Source organism: Anabrus simplex, chromosome 1 (assembly GCF_040414725.1).
Source record: "Anabrus simplex isolate iqAnaSimp1 chromosome 1, ASM4041472v1, whole genome shotgun sequence".
NCBI classification, from domain to species: Eukaryota; Metazoa; Arthropoda; class Insecta; order Orthoptera; family Tettigoniidae; genus Anabrus; species Anabrus simplex.
Window position 1 is genome coordinate 600,146,039 of NC_090265.1, and position 18,999 is coordinate 600,165,037.

The following is an 18,999-nucleotide window of genomic DNA, read 5'->3' on the forward strand; positions in this document are numbered from 1 at the left end:
TTCGGCTGTCAGTTCTTCCCTTGTAGAAAATCTCCATCCACCGAGGAAAATTTTCAGCTTGGGGAATAGATGAGAGTCTGATGGTGCGCTTTTCATTTAATAATAAATCAGGTGAATAAGGTGGATGTGGCAACAATTTGTACCCCAGTTCATGAAGTTTTGCCATGGCAATAACACTTGTGTGCGGCGGAGCGTTGTCCTGGTGAAAGATGACCTTTTTCCTTGCCAGACCAGGCCTTGTTTCGCATATCTTTTCCTGTAGTTGGTCTAGGAGGCTTGCATAGTATTGCCCTTTAATTGTTTGGCCAGTAAGAAGATAATCTATCAGCAGAATGCCTTTTGCATCCCAGAAAACTGAGGCCATGACATTTCCGGCCAAACGCACTGCCTTTGCTTTCTTTGTTGGTGGTGAATCAGCATGTTTCCACTGCTTTGACTGTGTTTTGTCTCTGGGGTATAGTAGTGGACCCAAGTTTCATCTGTAGTCACAAACCGGCACAAAAAATCTTGTTGGTTGCACTGAAAACGGGCCAGACTTGGTTCCAACATTTCCAATCTGGTGCGTTTATTGTCCAATGTCAAGAGCCGCGGCACCCATCTTGCGGATAACTTTTTCATACCCAATTCTTCGGTTAAAATATAATATACCCATTCAGAGGACATCCCTACAGCTTCAGCAATCTCCCGCACTTTTCTCCATGACCATTTTATGCACTTTTGTGATAAATTCTGGGGTCGTAACACTTTTTGGCTGTCCACTACACGGATCATCATCCAAGCTCTCCCGACCAAATTTAAACTCGCTGGTCCACTTGGCAACAGTTGAAAATGAAGGAGCAGAGTCCCCCAGTGTGTTCTGAAACTCGGCATGAATTTCCTATGCTTTCATACCTTTCTTTACAAAGTATTTAATCACTGCTCGAATCTCAGTTTTTTCCATTATCACAAATCACTACGCGGGAACAACAACAGAGAGTCGTCACTACCACACTCCTGCAGCTAGAGCACCGACGCGCCACGTGTTCACTCACAAAGGATGTGTGATTATTGCGATTTCTCGATTTTAGGTGAATTTTATACTTTTTACACATATCATTTTTTTAGTTTGACCCACTCATAAGAAAGATAGAATCATCAAAATCGACATGCACATTGGTATGGCCAGTGACCATATGATGGCCAAATTTTATGATTCCATCCGCCCCATAATTATGCGAAAAATAAAGCATTGTGTGGAAACTGTATTAAAATTTCACCCTATTCAAAGTTTGTGGGTTTTTTTTACAATTTACTTTATATCGCACCAACGCAAATAGGTCATATGGTGATGATGGGATAGGAAAAGCCTAGGAGTGGGAAGGAAGCGGCCGTACAGCCCCGGCATTTGCCTGGTGTGAAAATGGGAAACCACAGAAAACCATCTTCAGGGCTGCTGACAGTGGGGTCGAACTTACTATCTCTTGGATGCAAGCTCACAGCTGCGCGGCCCTAACCGCACGGCCAACTCACCCGGTATTCAAAGTTTCTAACTCAATCTAACCCGTAAATATAAAAAATATGAGAAAATGTCATGGGACCAGCCATGTAGAACACTAAAAGAGGCGTCTGAAGGTGCAGTCTGTTTGTCGATATGATGTACCATTTAAGGGCAGAAAATCTCGAAATTAAGGTTCTTGCTTACAAACATATCCATTGTTGTCTTATAAGGTACCCCGGGATAAGTCTTAATTCGGGGGAAATGGAACCTATGGCTATCGTAGCATGAATAATTTATATGAAGTGGAGCTACTTGTGAGAATTTCATCTTGTTACTTCTGATGACACACAAGAATTGCTACGTATCCAAAACTCTCAGCAGTCAAGCTGTAATACGCTACTCTTTGGATGTATGCCATATCAGCTCCTAGTGTGACCTAGTGCGACATATCGTTTTACGATTGCTACACCAAGAAATGTACGGATTACATTAAGGTTAAATCAGTAAATATGAGTTAAATAAAATCTCAACATGCCGTAGTATTGTGGTAGATGCAATCTTGTTACTATGAGTGAAATCAATATAGGTTCCTCTTGCCCCAGATTAAATTGTCACTGGGGTAAGTGCAACCCATTAGATTCCATTTCTCCCATCAAGTTAATAATCAAACCACTTGTTCGAGAAATGGTGTGTACATATGTTCGTAAAACACAACCTCCATCATACTCAAAGGACGATTTGAAGATTGCTGTGAAATTAATTAAAAGTGGACAATTAACATTATATAGGGCTGCAAAAACATACAAAATACCTAAACAATCATTATTTACGTATGTCAAAGGACAAGGAGTAAAAGTGTGATTATGGGTAGACCTACTACTGTCACTTATGAAGAAGAGAAGATAATTACTGATGGTATCAAAACGATGGAGATGTGGGGTTTAGGTCTAAAGAGAAGTTTTAGACACCATAGGATGCTATGTAACTGAAAATAAAATTGTGACTCCCTTCAAGAATGGAATACCAGGTGATGATTATTTCAACAGGTTCAAGAAAATATTTAATCTGAGTCGGAAGAAACCTCAAAGCATAGTAATAGCTAGAAAAAGAAGTATGGACCCTTTTGTTGATTCAACTTATTTTAAACTTCTGAAAGAAGTCATCGATGATGTTCCTCCATCACAGATTTGTAACACTGATTAAACCGGTTTTTGTTTGGACCAAAATAGAACTAAGGTCGTCAATGACAAGGTAGGTGTACATCATTATCGGACATCACATTCAATATCATATGACCACTGCTTTTGTTTACTGATATTTTGGTGATGAAAGAAATAATTCCTTACTATGTTATAGAGTATTTGCATCATAATTAGGTACTTCGGTATATGACGGTGCAATGTGTAATTGTGTCTAATTGTATGAGACAACTTTAAGACGATGTCCGAAACTCAACGTAAGTCGTGGATGTTGGTTATTTTGAAGATATGCCACATAGCAAGGTCCGCTGTGTTGTTTGTTCAAAAGAATTAAAATACGTGGGCAGATATACTTCTGTGATCATCCGGCACTTAAAAATCCATATTATTCAAGGGGTATCATCACAGAACACCTCCCGCCCGGTCTCCATCACAAGAAGCTACCCTGTCAACAACAATTGCAAGGTATCCGGGTAGGTGTATATCCTATCAATAGTTATTAACAAATTATAACGGTTATTCAGCTAAGATGACCCCCTGAAATAACTCGTGAACCGTTTAAGATACTGACATTCTGTTTTCACTTTCGTTAATGGTATTAAGGCACTCATAGTTCAACGTGCAGTACTTGCCTAGGCTTTTGACAAAATATATCGACACATTTCCAAATGGGAACTGCTGATGATATACTATCAAGCTTATAGTCATAGTTACTGGGACATCGCACAGATTGGAGCACATGAGAATCAGTCTTGATATTCTCGCAAGAGGCTCAAGCGAGAGCGTTGTCTATCACTAGGAGAAGAGAATCCTGGCATGACTTACGCAGCTGCAAAAATGGGTGGATGGAAACTTAACACATTTAAGAACTTCTTTGAGAGAACAATTTCTTTAAGAATATCCCTCCGAAAGATCAGTCATTTTGATCTTCGATGGCCATAGTTCACACCTTGGTTTCTTGCTTGTTCAAAGAGCTAAACAAGATAATTTAGTGATGCTGAAGTTACCACCACACACAAGCCATGCTTTCCAGTCAATGGACCCGAGTGTAATCAGACCCTTGAGATTAATGTGGGACAAAGAACTTATAAAATGGCAATTTAAAAAATTATGGTTATAAGTTACCAAAATCTTTTGCATCCATCATATGAAGAATCTGGTTAGAACTTGATCCTACTATTCTACGGAGTAACCGAACTCGGTAGCTTCACTCGCTTAAGTGCAGCCAGTATCCACTGTTCGGGAGATAGTGCGTTCAAACCCCACTGTCGGCAGCCCTGAAGATGGTTTCCTGTGGTTTCCCATTTTCACACCAGGCAAATGCTGGGGCTGTACCTTAATTAAGGCCACAGCTGCTTCCTTCCCATTCCTAGCCCTTTCCTGTTCTATCATCACCATAAGACCTATCTGTGTCGATGCAACGTAAAGCAACTTGCAAAAAAAAAAATCTACGGAGTGGCTGGGATGTTTGCACATTGCAGTGCAGTAATCCCAGTAGAAAGTTACTAACCGCATGCATATAGGAGATGGTTAGGTTTGCAACAATGTAACTCATCAGTTATCAACAGTGACCCTTGCAGGAGCTCTTCCATCAGAAGTGTCATGTGAAGAAATTACCTGAGCTCTGCTATTATCAGTATCTAATGAAAAAACTCCTCCAGCTCTGCATTAACATCTGATTCAAATTCAAATGATATTGCTTCCCCAAGCATCAACATCAAGTACACAAAGGGTCTCATTTGAAGAGTTGCTTCTAGAGCAATTAATACAAGCAGGAAGAGTCACTCATGGAAGAAAAAGAAACTGTAGAGGGGCAGAAGTTACTACTTCAGAGGAGGCATTTCTAAAGCTGAAAGAAAATAAAAGGACAAAATCTGAAAAGCAAGGAGAGAGAGAGAGAGAGATAACAGTGAATCATGAGGAAAGTAGTGATAAAGATAATGCTGAGGAATGCACAAACGACTTGGACAATTTTGAACTGGAAGACAAGATCAAAGAAATGGATGAAGAACCTAATTTCACAAATGTAATGCAGAGATATTTATCAACAGCGCAAGTGGGTGACTGGATTCTTGCAAAATTTTGTCATAAGAAAAAGTCAGAATGTATGTTGGACAGTTGACGAAAAAGGAGCCATGTCTGAAGGTGAAATGTGCGTGAAGAATTGGCTTAAATCAACATTTCATTGGCCCAACATTAGGACAAGAGTATAATTCAACCTGAGGAAATTTTTCAATATTTACCACTTGCAGCATTTGAGAAATGAGGCACATTCAAATTTGATGTCTCATTTGATTCTTATGAAATGTATGAAAATTAAGGAAAAATTACATTTCTATTGGTATTATATGTTAAAATTAATTATTTCCACTTAACCCAAAATTTGGAAAATAACAGGCCTTGGGTTCTGCTTGCACCAATCATCGGGGCAAGTGTAAATGCTAACCACAATTCATGTTCTGCGTTCCAGAATGGAAACCATGAAAATACTGTATGTCTGCGTTGTAATTCATCTATTTCTGAACCAGAATATAAAATGTAAATAAAATTAAATGTCAATTCAATATACACTAGCATATAGAACGTCAACTATATAAATATGCGGTTCCGCTTACCGCGGTGTAGGGGGCCAGCTGTCTGTAATTTAATTTATTTTCCCATATTTTGATATATTTATCCATTTTAGGTCAACTGAATATTGTATCAGTAGCTTTTAGCTTTTGTGTCTGTTCCACCATTGTGGGTCAACTGCTGAACAGATCTCGACCAAACTTCACATTTAGAGTCTACTCATCCAGGAGCAGTTTTCGATATGCATGTCGTTTAAAAATCTCTAAATATCTAAATAGACTGGAGGTTTATAGAAAGGCCGGAAGAGGATTTTTTTTTTTTTTCTCCACAATATTCAGTGTATCTCAACCAAACTTTATATTTAGAATCTACTCATCCATGAGCAGGTTTTGATATGCATATAATTTAATAATCTCTGAATAGTCTGGGGGTTTATAGGAAGACCAGAAGAGTTTCTTCAGTTTTCTCTTACACTAACGATTATATGTAAAATCTGTAGACTATGTGAAACACCCCTTCATTTTAAATTTTAAAAATGTATGTACATAATTTTGCTTACTCTTCAAATGACAGAGAAAATTACTATTTTCTACAGGCTTCATGTTCCACAGCCAATGACGGACACCCTCGCAGACCTACAGTTATTTGAAGGGATCCATAACAGGCGAAACTCAGAGGATGCCTAATATTTCACTTGGGTTAAAAATTAACCCCATCTATTGTAACTAAACACCGAAGAACCATGAGGTAGAACATTTCTCTTTGGTGTCTGTCTATTCTTAAAAGTGGAAAACTGCTTTATTTATTTCAACCAAACTGTATATTTGGAATCTACTCACTCAGGATTGAGTTATCAGGTGCATATGATGTCATGGTAATCACATGAAGTTGATATTTATAGGAAGAATAATCTCAAATAATTTTGTTAACATTAGGTCTATCAAAAGACTGTATATAAGAAACTTTTAAGAATATTTTATTTCCATTCCTATTTCGTGCGTATTTGTCGTACAACGGATAACAGCGCAGATGACCACGCAAAATTGGATTTTTAGTCCAAGTGCCGCCTGACATGTCACTTCAAGGCGGGTAATGGGAGTGTGCCCGTTCGCACCTCCGCGACACCTTTCAAAATGGCGCCGAGAGAAGGTATGGCCCATTTAATCTATAGGAAGCAAAGAATAGACACCAGTTGCGGTGACGTAGGAGGCCATACACGTCATGGAACGGTCGAGTATTGAGGGTGAAACGGACAGTGGACTGTCTACTGTATTGTTTTACGGAAAAAAAAGTAGAAAACTTGATTGTTAAGAAATCTCCATCTTAATTTTTCTCAACGAAGAGTGAAGACGGAACTACCGACCGCGGTATAATTTTTAAGGAGAAGAAAGGATCAGAAGCTATACTAAAGGAAAAAGCGTCGGAAACGAGAAGAAAACAAGTCAATTCATCAAAAAAATAAGCAGAGTTGATTAGAGATATTAAAAAGGAATCAGCTAAGTACCACGAGATACGCGTGGGTGGATACGGAGCGCAGTTGATCTATACTCTGCAAAGGGAAACCAAACCAGCATAAAAAAAGGATCTCATACAAGAAGAGATACATCTCGAATTATTGAATCAGAATAGAAATTAGTTTCCCCAAGATCTACAAGAAGCTGCCGACAGAGATACATTCACTGAAATCAACACCAACGAGGTCGAAGATATACGCCGGAGAGCCACAAAGGAAATAATAAATTTAAGGATTACGGACTTCAAAAAAGAATTATATAATGGCTGTTCACTGCACTATAATCCTTAATTTAGTTGCTGATAACAAGACCATGAGGATGATGTGCTAAATATACATGATGGACCAAGCTGGGGACCAGTGCATCTTGCTATACGACCGAGCCATGATGAGGAAGGCGACGGGAAGCCATACGACCGAGGCATCATGAGGAAGGCGACGGGAAACCATACGACCGAGCCATGATGAGGAAGGCGACGGGAAACCGACAGTAATCCCGTGATGAGGAAGCAGATGATGTACCAGATGTCCAACCCATGAGCTAACCGCAGACCCAACTACATCCATTTGGGAGCAGAACAGCTGGACCAGGACCTACCATGAGCGAGCTAAGTCATTTACAATATTGAATCGCATAATTTTTGGTTTGCCTACATATGTGCCTTAGGCATGTGCCGATGGGCTAAATATAAACCGATATATAAGAAATGCAAGTGAATGTTACCAATGAAGTGTGAGATATTTAAGTCCGTAGTTACGTGATCTAACAATATAGCATAAGATTATAATGTGTTGCATATATACGTCATCGTATATGGGTCAAAATACATATATGTAGCGTGAGGTTTGAAAAAGAATTTTGGAAAACAGCTGATAGTAATGACATACTGGCAGATTACAGAGATTTCGTATTGGTAATGCTACAAGTCGACGTCATGATTGGTTGCGCACGGTGTAAAATAAACATATGGAATCACGCATTATTTTTGATTCGCAATAAGGGCATTGAACTCAATCATAGGTTATGAGATATATAGCAACTTTAAAATGTTGTTTTAAGAAACATAGTGTGGTAGTTTGACATGGTCAAGTATTTGGGAACGCGACGAGTTAATATTGAGGCTACGATGTTAAGATATTATATGGATGTTGAAGTAAGATTGCAGTTGTGCTAACTTGAGGAAAAGTATGAGTTATATAGTGATATGAGAAGTTTTATACGCACTACATAGGGGCCATTGAGTGCCTGCAGTTTAAGATATGCCACACTACATTTTTTAGATTCGTATACGTGAGATTGCCCACACCGCTGGATTGATCTAAGCCAAGGTATGAACAGAATTTACTATTGTAGAATTATGCTTGTGACGGGATCGTATGTCAACTTTAGATGTGTTGTAATGAATATCGGAATACAACGATACGTTTTATAGATGTATTTGACCGAAGACATTCACGACACCGATAAATATGATAGTATGTTTCTGAACACAGCGACATAGCGCTTGCATTGTAACTGCGTATGAATAAAATAGCTTGCATTGAAGTAGAATGTTACGGAATATAACGAAGGAAAGGGACATTGAGCCTAAAAGACATGTGTATGACAGCCAAAGATTATGTTGAAGTTAGTTAGATAGCTGAATAGATTAACATATTCTCTGTTTGAACTTGCATTTTCGCAACGAACTACAGCTAGGGAAATGTCAGAGTAGGAGCCGAATTTGACAGGCACTAGGAACAAATGCCTTAGTTCGTAAGTAGTATCCATACACAACGAGAACGTAGCAATAAAGCATGAGTTCAGATTTATTCATACGGACTTATTCATATGGAGTTATGCATTCGGATTTATTCATACGGACTGATTAATATGGAGTTATGCATTCAAATTTATTCATTGGGAATTATTCATATGGATTTATGCATTTAAATTTACGCATCTAGATTTACTTATTCGAGTTTACTTATATGGATTTTCTCATTAGTGACTCGTCATTTACTGAGTATCAGCTACAATTTACTATGAAATATTCTCAACGCTCAACTCTAATATGATTGGCAATTAAATATATCTGTGATATACAGTTCAGTCCTGCAATTTAAAGTTAGGATTTGGTTCAATTATAAGTTTGAGTTTATTAGTGGACTTTATAGACATTTCAGCGTAACCGTGTGTTTAATTCAGACTTGTTTAATTAATCTTAAAGCAAATGAGCTCTCATAACAACTTGATTATGTTGGTGTTATATCTATTACTAACTTCAGTATGGACCTTAGATGTCCAGTGATCGATTGTAAATATGTACATACGCAAAGTTTATTTCACGAAGGAACTGATCTAGATAGATTAAGACTACATAGTATTTCTCTTTCTACGAGCCAGCGCTGACTCACAATCCACACTTGTAATATGAAACGTCAAGTAATGCCTTGCATTCCAGTTTAATAGTCCAATATTTAATCAATAAATATCTTGTTTATTTTCTACAATTTTATGTATCATGAGTTCTTTCATTGTAGCCTAGTTCGTAAGTTAGTTGCTTAGCTAAGAGAATTTTTGATTAATTAAGTACTCCATTTAGCCATGACCAGTTCTCACGTAGTTAAATACTCTGATTTAAAAAAAATTGTTGACGGTCATTATATTGTGTCATGTGTTTCTATAGGCGTCACCCGTGAGTCGTTAATCTCTTCGTACTCACGTTAAGCGTATCTTGAAGTAAGATTACATGTCTTACTTGGCCTTTGAAAACCCTGAGGTATCCGCTGAGCGACCCCATTTCATCTGATTAGGCAGCCCAACTACAAGTTAGAAATGGAGGTATCGGGTAAAGAATGTTAACGTTCGAATTGACGCACGACATTACAGGAGAAAAAAGAAAAAGAGCCATTTTATTCTTTTCAAGGGGGTAGATATGAAGGGAGGTATCATCAGCATCAGAGCACCATGCCAGTGGTCAGATACAATATGCAATCTGAGAACCACAGAGAATTTCACACAACTTCAGATCAGGAACAACTGTACCGTATAATAAATTCGGAAATCATCCGTAAACTTCCTCAACTTTGTTCAGCTTCTTCATATTTTGCATTACTGCCATGCACTTTCGTAGGAAAATATAATTTTAACATGTCTCATTAAGCGTGTGAATAGAGCCTTGTTACTTCGCATAAATCCACTGTAAATTCCCGTGCGAAGAATGGGTACCAACGTTAGTTCTGAATATTATTAAATATCTTAATTTACTAAATCTGAACAGTTTTATTTAACTTACAGACATAATATTTGTTGTTTGTATGCATGGGGTTTGTATGTTCATCAGAAGTATTCGTTTTGCTATTGGCCAATTTATGAAGTCCACTTTCATAGTTTAATGTAAATATCAGTTTTGACACTTTTTAAACAGTTTTGGACTATTTATGCCTTTAATTTCAACTGGAATTTTGTTCCAAGGATATGCTTATTTATCACGTAGCCATTTTGGTGTTATGAATGGAACTACAGTACTTAGTTTATGACACATGCAAGGACTACAGGTAGTCAGTGTTCAAAGAATGGTTTTCATTTCAATTCATAATTGTTGCAAAGGAGATTTGTTTCTATTGCATGTTTGTTTTCCTTTCAGTGTGTAAGCATATTGTGGAATTCTGAACATATAAAATAGTGAGCAAATTTCTTGCAGAGTATTATGGTGATAATTAAAGTTAAGTCTGATAAAATATTAAATTGAGGAACACACAATACCATGCATTCATTTTTTCAGTGACTATACATCTGCTGTTGATAAACTCAACCATAATAGGTATGCACTCCTTTTACTGATGAAGGGAATGCATATTGTTCCTGAAAGATGTATGATAGAATAAATAATTTTCAATCATTAAAAGTGTATTGAAAAGGTGGACCCAACATAAACTATTTTAAATAGTTTCTTTAATAGATTTATACTTCTGCTGTTGAGCTCTCAGCAGAGTGATTTGAGGTGACTTACAATTTTTTTAGTTCAAGCATTATCATGTTAAAGAACTAAATGGTGATTATGAACCCTCTTTGAAGTGTTTTACTGACGAAAATACTGCCTATTAGTGTCCAATAGTTTTGAATTGGCAACTCATTGCAAACAACTCTACTGCATGTAAATTTCTGTATGATGATCTGGTTCTTTGTTTTACAGAACTCACTAAAGTAATGTCTAAACTTGAAGACAAACTTTCAAAAAAAGAGCGTTGTATAGAAGAGAATAAGTCTGAAATCCAGAAGTGGACCAAAAAGTATGACAGTCTTAAACAGGTATGATAGTTTTCTTTCCTTGATATTAATATTGACTTTATTTCCATTTTATGTGTGGTTGCTATGAACAATCACCTTTGTCAAGAATTTAAACTTATTTCATGAAAACCGTACACAATACAGGTTACATACTTAAACAATCCAGTCACCTGAAGGTTTTAGATACTGGCAAAATAGACTCAACCAGTTTCATTTATTGTGCATTACAAAAAAATGATATAGATGTTGATTCCCATAGGGCATTACAAAAAAAAAAAAAATGATATAGATGTTGATTCCCATAGGGAATCTGAAATATTTGTTCCGAATGAGTACATTTATAATACCAATATAAATTTATGTTGGTATTATATTGTTCAGATTCCCTATGGGAATCAACATCTATATCATCTGATGGCCAAGGAGGCATCAATTTTTGATAATGGGACAAAGTGTCTCATAGTGCATTGGCACTGCCGGTGGCTACAATTAGCCTACGCAGTGGCCTCCACGGTATGCACTAGCCAGCGTCTTGGTAGGTGTGCTAGGTACCAACTGATGAGCCCAGCCTAGCACATGAGGGCGAAACGAAAATTTATAATGTCCAATAACGGACCATTTATATTGGTGGGAACACAATAGCTATGGAAGTAGGTACAATGTCTCAATGTCCAGCAGACAGACCACTGAGGGTGTATTATTTGGAGATGTATTACTTGATTCTATATTCGTTTATAACATAACCTAGTTCGCGGTATGTATTTCTGTATGCATAATACTCATCGCCCTATAGCATTAATATTTCTATTGCTGGTATGCTGGCAATAGTTACGATGAAACATTCTTAACTACAATTTATTTTATTATTAGTTTACTAGCAAGCATGAAACACATTATTAATTTTCTGATCCCATAAATATATAATCTTGTGATTAGAAATTGCATACCACTACCTCTCCTACCGTGCCGGCCAACATTCTGATGGTAAAAGTATTTTAGACCAACTGGATTCGAACCGCCTATTCATGCTTTCGGACGATGCAAACCTGACGCTTTAACGATCGCAGCCATCAGCCCGGACACGAACATATGGATGTATTACAATATTTATGTAGGAATATTTGTATGCTTCACATTACAGTATCCATACCACCAACAGTATGTTATATAATATTATAAGGAGACTGCAGTTTAAGGCCTGTGGTCCCCAACATTAATGAGAAAATTGCCCACTGCATAATATCTTAAAGCAACCAGAATCATTGCTTCCTGCGAAATAGCATCATTTTGTGCAGTTGACATTTTAAATGAATCTGTCACAGGTGTAGAATGTATTGGAAGTGGAAAGTATTTATTGAAGACTTTATTTGTAAACCTTCCGTAGTACTTACTGTATGATCTGAAGTGTGGTGATATAGTGTTTTATTTGTATTCCATGTAACGACCTAACCTGTACAGTGTAATATTTTGATAATATATGGTATTTGTAAATAGTAGATTTCATTTCTATATTTACTGGAACTGTCCAGAAAGTTGTCACATGAATTTTTGAACAGGGTGTGTTGTCTTTTGTTGGTTATGTATTCTAGAATGTATTTTCTGACTATTCTGGAAATGGAAGATTCACGATCGTATGTATTCGAGAAAGTATTTTAACATCGCGACTGAAGTAAGAGTTGTGATTGGTGAATCTGGGTGGCAATAGGTGGGCTCTGCGTTCTGATTGGCTACTCTAAGGCCAGAGTCCCCCTTTTAAAGAGAGCGAGGCAGCATTTCGTGGCCTGTCTGTGGTCTGTGAGCGGTCTGTCTGTCAGTCTCCGATCTCTTGACCGTCTGAAGTTTTGATGCCACCAGCGATGCCTCGCCATCGGGATGGCCATTTAGGGGTAAGCACTCTTGATTTCTGTTCCACCTTAAATTTCATTTAATTTTCGCTTGCTTTTTCGTATAGGAGTTTGCTCTAACCTCACCCAGACTCGCCACTAGATTATTTCGGATGCCTTAGCTTTTTAGCTGGGCTTGCCTGTTTGTTTCCGAGGCATTCCCGTTTCTTTGTTTCACTAAACATGTAAATTGTAGTTTTATGTATTTACCTTGGGGTTTTGCCTCTAGTAGTTCTGTGTCACTTGACGCACGCTAGTTTTCCACTGTCGCGCATCAGAAGTGGTTTTGGTGTGTGACCAAGTTGAACTGGACTCTACGCCAAGTTTAGATATTTCTAATTTTACCCTTTTTCAATTATGTTGTGCAGACATTTTGAAAGGTACATTTAACTTCACTCTAAATTGTATTGTACGACTTGGGTTATAATTCGATGTATGGTATTTGCTTGACACTTTGAACTTGTAGGAAGCTATTGTCAAGGAACGTGTATTAATATTTGGTGTGTCTCAGCAGAACAGGTAAGTAGTATTTTACTATAGTTATGTGTCGGTAGCTTCCGCATGGCTGAATTTGTTTGGAATTCATTTGTAAAGTCCTTCTGTAAATAATATTTTTGAAAATTAAGGATCATGGTTGATTATTTCGGAAACTGCAACCTAAGCCATCTCCATGCGCTTGGTAGGTTCCCAGCTCCTTCCTACCTTCTTGGTTTATTGTCATCTAGTTGGCCCTACTGATATTTACTAGTGTCGTTATTGGCGGAGTTCCGCGTAGTTTCAGCTGATGTTTCACTGAGTGTGTAGTGGTTTTTGGTACTGTGTAATTGCACTTTCTTTCCTCCTTTTCTGTGTTTAGTGTAGCCACTGAAGTAACGGTTACATTTTGGTAGCAGAAGCAAGTGCTAGGTTGCGGACGAAGAAAAGTGAACTGTGATCATACCTAACCTAAAACACCGTAAAAGTTGTGATTCGTGTATCGCTTGAAATCTTGTTTCTACCCTTCAGGATGGCTCGCGCTGTTCCTAATCCTTTCCATTTGAGAAAAGCGGAACTCGTTTATGAACTTCGTATCCGAAAAATTAATCCAACAGGCAATGTCAGAGACAACACTAGCCTATTGAAACAGTCGCTTAACTTACCTATAACCATAACTGAGCTAACTACGAGTTGCGTGAGTCCTTGGCCATGGTTAAAGATAGGTTAGCTGAACTTAACGCCATTCTTGTGTCGTTTTGTGCTTCTGAGCCCTCGCATGGCCAATTAGCACGGGTTAAGGGGCAGTTATTTCATTACCTGGACAGAATTAAGGATTTTTGTCTCTCGAATTGCCGGAAGTTGAGCGGCAGAAATGTCCAGCCTTACTAGTACAGTTTTCGATAATTTTCGACAGAATCAGTGGTTTGCTTGAAGGCAATAAGTTAAATAACACAGTTTCTGAAGTTCAAGTGTCTATCCCATCGGAAGGGTGTGACAGCCCGGTTCTGATGCAATGGTGCAAAACAACCCCCCTGTCTTAGCACCACCGATATCAAGTGCTATTTTAGGTTGCATAACCCCTACACAAGCGGTTAATGCCCCGATGGTCTCTCAGATTTGTGAAAACCTTTCACAAATGAGGTTGTCTGCGCCCGTAACCTGTACTCCGTCCTTTTCATAAGAGCACCCGAATCGAAGGTACGATGCCTCAGTAAACCCTCTGGACTATTCTAAGCCTTCCCAAGCACCCCCTACATTTGTTTATCCCCAGATTTTCTCTAATCTGCCTCACCCGTTGACCACTGTGTTTAAGGGAGTCTCTAAATTTTCGGCTAACTCCGTTGATTAGGTTATTTCCTTCCTTCGGTTCCTAACCAAGTTTAAGGATCAGGCAATAGTGTATAATCTCAGTAACTACAACGTATTTCAAATTCTATACCCGCATGTCTCTGGAGCTCTTTCTGAGTATATTGTCAGGGCCATTTCCGAAAGATGGTCTGTAGGACAATTTCATGCACATGTGCTTGAATATTTCATTCCTGCTCCTGCCTTGTCTGCATTAGTGCAGAAGCACTATTTCAAAGTACATCATCTCAACGAGTCATTATCTGAATATGTTCAAGATATTAAGCTCCAGGCTAAGATTTTCCTTCTCCACTATTCAGAGGCCCAGATGGTTGCCAACATAATTGAAGGTCTCGCCCTGAACTACAGATCATATCTGGCTCTTTCACCCCGACCAGTAACGTTTGTGCAGTTGGAAGCCGTTACAGTGTCTGCTGAAGTCATTCGATATGCCGACCAGTTACGCCTCGCATTAGCCCTCCCTCCTATGAGCATGCCCTCTCCGTAGGATTCTAAAACCACCCCGTCTCCTGCTTCCAACTCGCGAAATTCTCATTCATGTTTCAGTTGTGGCTCCACGGCTCATCTCAAGCGGGATTGTCCCAAGGCCGGGGCATTAGGCAATGCGAAACCTGCCAGGGTAGAGCCTCTTCCAACAATTCTTCTTGCCGTAACTGTGGATCAACTAGGCATTTCTCTAGGCAGTGCCCACGTAACACTTCTGGCTCTGGACCGCCAGGCCACAGTAGTGCTAGATGACTAACCGCCTGTTCTGATGACAAATCCCAAAGCATGGCTTCTTGTCTTGTCGATCATGACTGTACCTTGGATGATTTACTTAATTCTGAGGCTAATGATTGCTCCCAGTCTGACTCTGGTGTTCATTTCTTGCAATCTTGTAGGATTTCTGCCGTCCCTTCTTGTAAACTACCGTATTTATGCATAGAGGTAAATAATGAACCTGTCTGTGCGTTACTAGACTCTGGGAGTAGTGTCAGCTTGATGAGTGAGACCTGGTAGGATTCTATGAAAACTGTTTGCAAGTTACCTACATTAGAACCCGTGTCCTTAACCTGCCATACTGCTAATTCCAATTCATTGAACATTGTCGGATCTCTAGAGGTCAAGATTAGAGTGTGATTTTACATGGAAAATGCCGGTACTAGTGGCATAAGATTTATCCTGCCAATTCATATTGAGTGCCAATTTCATTGCTAAAACAGGCATGATTTTGGACCTACAGTTCAACAGATTCCGTTTTAAATTTTGTGTGAGATCCTTTGAGCTGTGTGATCGCTCCCCTATTCTGCCTTGTCACATTAACGCTGTTCCTGAAGATTCTGACAAACCCAAAGCTTTTGATTTTAATCATTTACCCGAAGAGCAGGCCAATCAACTTAAGAAACTCTGTGATAAGTTCTCTGATGTCTTCACCGAAAGGTTAGGTGTCACCAATGTCTTAGAATACAAAATTTAAGTTACGGATAACATACCTGTTCGCTCTCCTCCCTATCGGTTGTCACCTTCCAAAATGAAAGACCTGAAGGCTATTGTTGATCAAATGCTCGCTGACGGAGTGATACGCCCGTCCCAGTCAGCCTATTCTTCTCCCATGTTTCTGGTCCCTAAACCACAAGGTGGTTATCATCCTGTAGTGGACTATCGGATGTTGAACCGTAAGGTAATCCTCCAATCTGTCCCCCTTCCTGATTTGCATTCTTGTTTTTCTTGGTTCGCCAGCAAAAATTTTCACCACCTTAGATTTAAATCAGGCCTATTACCAGATACCTCTTGCCGAAGAATCGAAGCATCTCTCAACATTTGCGACCGATTGGAACCTATATGGATTTGAACGCGTCCCATTTGGCTTGGTGACTGGAGCGGCTGTCCTTACTCGGTTACTGGATTAAGTTCAAGTTCGTTTATAATTACCTTGACGATTTGGTGATCTTTATTGAAACCTTTGAGGAACCCCTTTTCCATCTCAACGAAGTGCTTGAAAGACTGCGTAAAGCAGGTCTAACCCTCAAGGCCACCAAGGTTTCCTTCGCACAACCCCAGATGTCCTTCGTAGGCCATATTGTGTCAGGAAGGGGTGTCCCAATCGATCATTCTCGTACTGCCGCCATCCAAAATTTTCCTCGTTCAAAGGACATCAAGGTTGTAGCCAGATTCGTTGGCATGGTTAATTTTTTTCGCAAATTCATTCCCAATTTTGTGGAACATGCAGCCCCATTAAATGCCTTGAGAAGAAAGGATGCCAAATTTGTGTGGGGTGATGCCCAATGTGAAGCCTTCATGGACTTGAAATCTGCCTTATGTAACGCTTTTGTACTGACTATGCCAGACTTTTTTACACGCTCCATCCTTCAAACTGACGCCTCTTCCTCAGGCATATCCGGTGTTCTTCTTTAGGAATTTCAAGAAGAGCGTCGTCCTATTTCTTATGCTTCTTGTGCCCTGAATCCTGCTTAGCATAATTATTCCATTTATGAGTTGGAAGCCTTAGCTGTTGTCTTCTCTTTAGAACGTTTCAGAATGTACCTGGAATGTCTTCCTTTCGATCTGGAAATTGCTAATCAGGCATTGAGTTGGGTACTGGCCAAGCCGCGAAGGACCAGTCGTCTAGCACGTTGGGCAGTGCGCATCTCAGCTTTCCAATTTGAAGCCAGCCACATTCGTGGCACGAAAAACGTTGTGGCTGATGGCCTCAGTAGGATGTTCTATCCAGGCAGCTCTGACAGGATTAAATCCAGTGAGCATGTTAAGCCGTACATTCTTAAGAATGGTGTCCTGTGTTGTTCTGCTAGCGGTCGCAGAGACCCCAAAATTGTAGTGCCAACTAACCTAGTCCCGGCTTCAAATATTTTCATGAATCCCCAGTGGGCGGTCATCTGGGCGTTTTCAAAACGAGAGAGAAAATTCGTAACCACTTCATTTGGAAATCCATGGATAGTGAGATTCGTACCCTTGTCAAGTCCTGTAAGATTTGTAACATCAGTAAACCTGCCCCGAATACTCATCTAGGTCTCTTGTCTTCCAAGCAAGCTTCTCGCCCAATGGAGAGACTGTTCATAGACTACATCGGGCCCTTCCCGAGATCTTGGAATTGTCATCGTTTCATACTTGTGTGTGTTGACGCCTTTTCGCATTTTACGTGGCTGTTCCCCACCCGTATGGTTAACGCCAATACCACCATCTCGTGCTTGAAACAGATATTTGCTTCATTTGGACCCTGTCAATTTTTGGTAAGTGATAACGCAAGAGCCTTTACTTCTGCCCAATTCCGGAATTTCTGTTTTTGATCTATCCATTGCTCATATAACCACTACCCCGTATTACCCGAAGCCAAATTATACTGAGAGAGTGAATCGTAACCTGCGATCCGCCCTCATTGCTTATCACTCCTCAGACCACTCCAAGTGGGATTCTTCACTAAATTGGTTGTCGTTTGCATTTAACACTCCATGAAAGCCACAAGCAAACCCCTGCTTCATTAATGTTGGCTTTTACCCCAAATTCTCCTCTATCTAATCTGTGGTCAATTAATGATCTTCTGCCCGACGATGCCAGACCAGAAAAGATCGAGCTAATTGGCACCGTGCACGAAAGAACTTGAAGGTTTATTACGCCAAGGTCCAGCGTAGTTACAACCACGGGCGAAGACCGCACGATCTGTCTGTGGGTGACCTAGTGCTGCGGACCATGTTATCGGTAAGTTGGCCCCCAGATTTCGAGGTCCCTGCACCATCTTAAAGTTCCTTACCCCGGTGACATTATTGGTGAGCGATCCCGAAAGAAAAAGGATCAGCAGAGTCCACCTCTCCCAGGTCAAGGTACCTTAAGTCAGGTAGGGAGGGGTAAATACCATTGTTGGTGACCATATAGATTTAGTTGTAAGCTATTTGTAAGAGTTTAGTTGTAAGATAATGATAAGTTTATTGTAAGCTATTTATAAGGTTTTAGTTACAGGGTAATAATAAGTTTTGTTGTAAGTTAGTTGTAAGTAATTGTGTAGGTAAATACTTTAGGTATCCTCTAGTGTAATGGATTTAGTATTATAAGTTAGGTACGTTTTAGTTTAGGGTCACTGCTTGAAATTTATTCCCCGTTCAGGTTTAGGGTAAACTCCTGTATTTCCTTTCACCCCCACCATAAACTTGTCAAATGAATGAATTATAGTGCTTACCCCGGGGCTAGGTGCCCTAATGTCCCTGGTGTGAGAGGGAGAGCCCCTACTGCATACTCATTAAGCCACCAAT

At 39.4% G+C, this 18,999-nt stretch overlaps 1 protein-coding gene across 3 annotated transcripts in view; it reads left to right on the plus strand.

Annotated features, from left to right (window-relative positions):
* The window catches only part of LOC136870828 (protein CIP2A), a 251,586-nt gene that overhangs the window by 190,353 nt on the left and 42,234 nt on the right, over positions 1-18,999 (plus strand). For all 3 annotated transcript variants that reach the window (XM_067144941.2, XM_067144942.2, XM_068227137.1), the window contains one exon: positions 10,939-11,054. In XM_067144941.2, the coding sequence (XP_067001042.2) occupies positions 10,939-11,054 (116 nt within the window). The remainder of the gene's footprint in view (positions 1-10,938; positions 11,055-18,999) is intronic.